Consider the following 6003-nt stretch of genomic DNA (forward strand, 5'->3'; position numbering starts at 1 on the left):
ACAGATAAGGAGGGGAAGTGAGAAGAGTGCATTCCAGGAATGTGCAAAGAAAGGCACGAAGGAAGGCAGAAGATGGAATGTCACGAATGGAAAACATGAACGAGGCTAGTTTGACTGGATAAATAAAGATGATGTGGGAATCTCATGCCTTCTTTGCATCTTCAAAGTGATGGAGTTGAATCAGAGAATTTTCAAGATGGCCTCAATTCAATTCTACAATTCCAGTATTCAATTATTCCTTTAAGAGTGTCTTTTTCTGTAGAATAATCAAGAACTTTTAAAATATTAAATACTGAGAAAAGGGATCAAAGGAGATCATTAATCAATCATTCGACAAGCATTTATTATGCATCTGTTATGTGTTAGACACTGCATACAATGACAGAAATGAAAATGTCCCTGCCCTCAAGAAGCTTACATTCTATTGAAGGAAATAACATGTGTATAAATAGGAACATACAAAATATATAATAAAGATAAGGTAATTTTGGCAAGGAGAAATAATAAGGTAGTTTTGGATAGGAGAAATCAGGTAAATTTAAAAATTATTATTGTTTGGGTAAAATTTTTAGGAAAACAATGGATTATGTATAAATAGTTTCTCCCCCAAAATTACAAATGATTAGCAGGTATATCTGAGATTTCTCCAGATCACTAATAATAAGAGAAATACAAATCAAGTTAACTCTGAAATTTCATGTCCCCATCCCCTCTACCACCACTCCCCAGCATATTGATAAAGATGGCAAAAGATGGAAATAGTCAATATCAAAGGGGATTGTCTAAAGTCAGGCACATTAATAGAGAGTAGAATTGTAAACTGGTTCAACCATTCTGAAAAGGAATCTGGAACTCTGTTAAGAAAATGATTAAAGTGACCATCCCTTTTGATTAAGAAACCCAACTATTAGGTCACAAAGACTAGCAAAGTTCCTTTATATACTAAACCATTTATAGCAGCACTTTTTATAGTAGCAAAGAAATAATTAATGGGTAATAGCTAAACAAATGTGGTACCTGGACATAATGGAATATTACTGTGCTATAATAAATTATGAACATAAAGAACTCAACAAATCCTAGGAAGGTATAGGAACTGGTAGTGATGGGATTGTAGAACCAGAAAAATGATAAAGATAATACTAAAACGACATAAAGGGAAAGAAGAAGAACAACAAACATTTGTACAACCAACAATTTAAAGAAGAAAAAATTCCACTCTCTGAGAGGACTACGGGAGCATTTCACGCACTGTCAGTCTCAGTTGGTATGTCTGTTAGTTTTACTGAACTGCTTTTAAAAATTCCTAGTGTAATGAGGTGAATCATACATACCCCTATTTTAACCATTCTTATCTTTTGTTATCATCACGTTCGGGTCAAGATACAGGGTTGTCCAACTGTGGCTGATCAGACCATTATGAGCCAAAAGGCTCTACCACAAGTCAGGCACAAATAGTCCATATGAACATTTGGGATGAAAATGGTTCAAAATTTGTACTTTTAAATCTTGTACTTTACAAAATTTACCAATTTACATTTGCAATTTGGAAAATTACAAAAAATACAGAGAGCTGAGAGCCTTTTTGATACAGGGAATGAAAATGGCTCTAAATTTGTACTTTTAAATCTTGTACTTTACAAATTTACCAATTTACATTTGCAATTTGGAAAATTACAAAAAATACAGAGAGCTGAGAACCTTTTTGATACAGGCCCAACATACTGCTCAGTCCTACACTGGCATCTTCCATATCTCAACAGTCAAATCACCCCTATCTTCTCTGACTGGAGCACATCTCCTTGGAGCATATATAGAGCTGAGATGACCCCCTCAGTCACTTCTGGTTAAGTAGGAAGGACACAAAGAGTTATTTCTGTCAGACTATTAACGTTGAACAAAGGAGAGCTTTAAATCGAGAGAAAATTCCATCCAGGCAATCTCATGAGTTCAGGAGATGAAGAGCTCCTGGATCAGTTGGTGTTAGTACCCTGAAAGAGGTACATCCTGCAGCTACTCCAGTGCTTCTGGGAGAGAGAAGTGACTGCTGGCAAGAGATAAAGTCAATCCCTGATCTAATATAGACCTTGAGGGTTTTGCTCATGTAGAACAGAATCAAGATGAAAGGAGAAATAATTGTTCAGTAATCCTACTGAGTGCCTTGTATTTTAATATTTTAAGTTTCAACTTCCCCAAAGAATGTTAATAAGAGTGATAGGTAAATGTTTCACACATTTTTAAGTCTTTGTCAGGGTGTACTGATAATATCTTTTATGATCTAAGAATTTTTTTTTTTTTTTGTGGTGGGAGAAATAAGTAGCTGTCCTATTCCGGATCTATAGTGCACATGGAGAACCTTTCAGTTCCCTTTGGGGAGGACCATGAAATGAGCCAAGCTTAAGCATTAAGTGATTTCCCCCAAGATTCCAGGTTTGGAACATAATAAGAGAAAATCTGAGAAAAAGTCTACTCCCTAATTTAGAGGATAGGTTTTCCACAGGACTAATGTCAGAGCCAGGGGTTCCTAAGTAAGGGAAATGGAGTATCCTAAACTTCCTGAAGCCAACAAGTCTATTGCTATGTCCTCTTCCTCCAGAAACTCCAAGAGAGTACCACGTGTGCCATAGATAATGATTCTCTGGAAAGGGCCAAGAGGAAGGGATATATTTAGAAATGAAAGCAATATAAGAGGAAAAGATAATAATAAAAAAATTTAAATTGAATAATGAGCAAGAAGAATCTTTACAAGGTTCTCAGAAAGAGAAATCGTTTGAAATTAATAGCCCATGACATTTATACTTCTCTCCTTATTTTGGTGACTGTATTCAATATTAATGTACCACTCAATGATATGAATCACAATCTATGTTATCTTATGATTGTGTCTTCCCTTATAGCCACTTTTTGGAGCCTAGTCTTTGGATTTCTTGACATTGTATGGTCTGTCGGCTATCTATCCCTCATTCTTACCACATATCCAATCTACCTTCTTTATGTCATCCTTGACACTGCTATTTTTATATAATTCTTGGTTAACAAAGTATTGCAATTGACTCACATTCATGGTGAACTCTTGAGTGACTCCCCAATTAAAATCCTACCAAACCACAGTATTCCTTCATAGTTGTTTAGTCTCATCCCAATTAAAGTTTCTATAGCTCTCTAAATTTACACAATTCTTCCCTTAGGCATCTGGATTTCACCGAGGGCAGAATGTGGTGGCTGGAAGCCCTGAATCAAATATTGCCTCAGATAATTTCTTAGCTGTGTGTTTTGAGCCTCAAGGAGCTCGTGATCTCTATCTTTCCCCCTCCTCTTTTGCAAAAGACTCTTTTACATGATATCAATCAGATGGAATGTAGTTCCTTGTTTTCTGAAATATCCAGAGAAGGAATATGGCCACCTTTCTTGGTGAACTGGTCCATAATTTCACCCAGAATTGAACTCTGAGATTTCAAAACATATCCAAGACCATCTATCTAGTTGGAAGAGATACCTGAGACCATCTAGATATCCTAGACCAGCCTGAGTCTGAGCAGGAATCCTCTCTAAGATGTCTCTGAGAAGTAGCCAGCCATGAAAAGGGAGAACCCTTCAGCCCCAACAAAAACACTGACCTCACAAGGTTATTGCAAGAAAGCCATTGTAAACTACTTTCAAGCTTTAACATGCGACTTGTTAAGTTCCTAATAGAAATCCTACATCCCTTCAGCTTGACCAGCAATGTGATACAAGTGGAACATATTGGCTAAAGAATAACCTTTTGGCTGTCTACTTTCTAGGATTTCTGTTAGGAATAATAACAGCTATATGTTATATGTGACTCTAGGGTTGAGTCAGAGGAGAAATATAGGACGACAGAGGGTTTAGTTTGATTGGGTAATCACTAATGAGGAAAGAGAAAGGAGAAAAGCAGAAATCTGGGACTGAAAAGATTGTAGAAAATCCAGCATGGGGGGAGAAAGGAGCAAAGGATGGGAGGAGAGAGAAGGAAACATGACCAGTTATCTGCCCAGAGCATCCCGCATCCCTGGAAGAAGCTGGGGGGACGTGCGGTCTTACTAATGCTGTTGCAGTGAGGAACATCCCAGGGTACTTCTGGCTCCATTCCAGTAGAAAACAGACACTAGGACAGTATACACTTCTAGAAAATAGATTTTGTCTCAGCGTGGCTGAACAAATCTTAAGAGCTTTTCTCAGAATGGACGTTACTTCTTCTTGCCCTTGGAAGAAGACACCACTTCACTCTGGTGGAGAGGGGGGACTTTCACCCCTTTCTGTTTCAGCTGCTGATAAAAATCCAGGCGTTCATTAATGATTCTCTATAAATGAAACACATCCAAAGAGGAAAATGACTTTCCAAGCTTCTCAATCAATAATCAATCAATCAATCAAAAGACACTGATTAAAAGACTACTGTGTATCAGGCATGTTGCTAAGCGCTAGGGCTACAAAAAGAGTAAAAAAAAAAAAAAAAAAAAGGTAGTTCCTGGTCTCAAGGAGCTCAGTGTCTCCATTCCACCCCCCTTCTTCTTTACAAAGGACTACCCTACATAATAACAGCCAGATGGGACCCAGTCCCTTGTCCTCTGAAATAGCCAGAGAAGGAAAATGGCCACTCTCTTGGTGAATTAATCCCGGATTTCACCCAGAATCTCAGAACTGGAAGACATATCCAAGACAATCTAGTTGGATGAGCTACCTGAGACCATCTAGATATTCTAGTTCCTGTGCAGGAATCCTTTCTATGATATTTCTGAGAAATAGCCAGCCACCTTCTCCATGAAGAGGGAGAACCCATTATTTCCTGAAGCAGGCTCTTCCATTGTGGGATAAGTCAGTTTTTTCTGATATTGATCTGAAAGCTATCTCCCTCCCATTGTTCCTAGTTCTGACTCCTATGTCAAGCAAAGGAAATCTGAATTTCTCTTTCTTCTAATAGCTGTCCAGATCCTTTGGGAAGTTCCCCACTTGGAGTTCCTTAAAGAGAAGAATTATCAGGAGCTAAAGTGCTGATTCCTCCCAAGCTTCCTCTTTTCTAGCTGGAGTTGTAAGTATGATTATACTATCTTGGATTTCTCAAAGACAAAAATTTATTTGCAAGAGGGTGGGCAGGGAGATAGGGATACCACATAGCCACTGATGGGGGAAGATTCCTTCGGAAAATAGGGCAGGGCCCAGAAGGCCGAGTCCCAATTGGGCTGCAATCACAGTGGAGAGGGGCAAAGGTGGGAGAAAGCCTTCCATTTGGGAACTTCCCATTTTAACTCTTTACCCTTGCTAACTAGGTGACAACTAATTGGCATTCTTGCTCACTCAATTGTTTTTATGTTGCTGAAGGATTATAAGTATTCTCAGCACCCTCTAAAATTTGATGCCCTAGTACAAAGTTATGATCACACCACCCTAGTTATACTGCTGGTTTCCAGGTCCTTCAACTTTGAGAAGTCTTAAAGTCTAAATTTTAGTTTAGTCTAAACTAAATATAATAATATTTATATATTATTATATTATATACCTATATAATATACACATATTAATATGTTATATTATATATGAATGCTATATATTATATAAAATATAATAATATAAACTAAATCTATTCCATACCAGTGCAAGTCTGCTTTCCCTTGTTCTGTCCCTGAGGATTGCAAACAAGGGGTTTATCTCCAGTCGAGAATGCCTTCCCATCTAGTCGTCATTACCTATAGCTTTTCCCCTCCAGATTATCATAGTTTCCATATTGGGATGATGACAAAGAACTTGATGAACAGGATCTCTCATTTTTATTTGATGCCCTCAAGGTATTTACTGTCTAGTGCAGCCTGCTAAATTTGGCACCTCTCTAGAACAGGTAATACCCCCCGTGGAGGTGACTTTGGAGCTGATGATGCCCTTAGGAATTAATTGTTTTCAAACGAGTCTAGCCTGTTTTGTGACAGAAAATCAGCATAACTAGGGTAAGGCAGACAGAGCTTTCTCTGGGGCGCTGAATTTAAGCGG

At 38.0% G+C, this 6003-nt stretch overlaps 1 protein-coding gene across 3 annotated transcripts in view; it reads right to left on the minus strand.

Annotated features, from left to right (window-relative positions):
* Positions 1 to 4139: 4139 nt before the first annotated feature.
* CCDC27 (coiled-coil domain containing 27) overlaps positions 4140 to 6003 on the minus strand; it is a 46064-nt gene continuing 44200 nt past the window's right edge. For all 3 annotated transcript variants that reach the window (XM_074306466.1, XM_074306467.1, XM_074306465.1), the window contains one exon: positions 4140 to 4322. In XM_074306466.1, the coding sequence (XP_074162567.1) occupies positions 4209 to 4322 (114 nt within the window). In that variant the 3' untranslated portion in view covers positions 4140 to 4208. The remainder of the gene's footprint in view (positions 4323 to 6003) is intronic.

This window comes from Sminthopsis crassicaudata, chromosome 3, assembly GCF_048593235.1.
Source record: "Sminthopsis crassicaudata isolate SCR6 chromosome 3, ASM4859323v1, whole genome shotgun sequence".
Classification (NCBI taxonomy): Eukaryota; Metazoa; Chordata; class Mammalia; order Dasyuromorphia; family Dasyuridae; genus Sminthopsis; species Sminthopsis crassicaudata.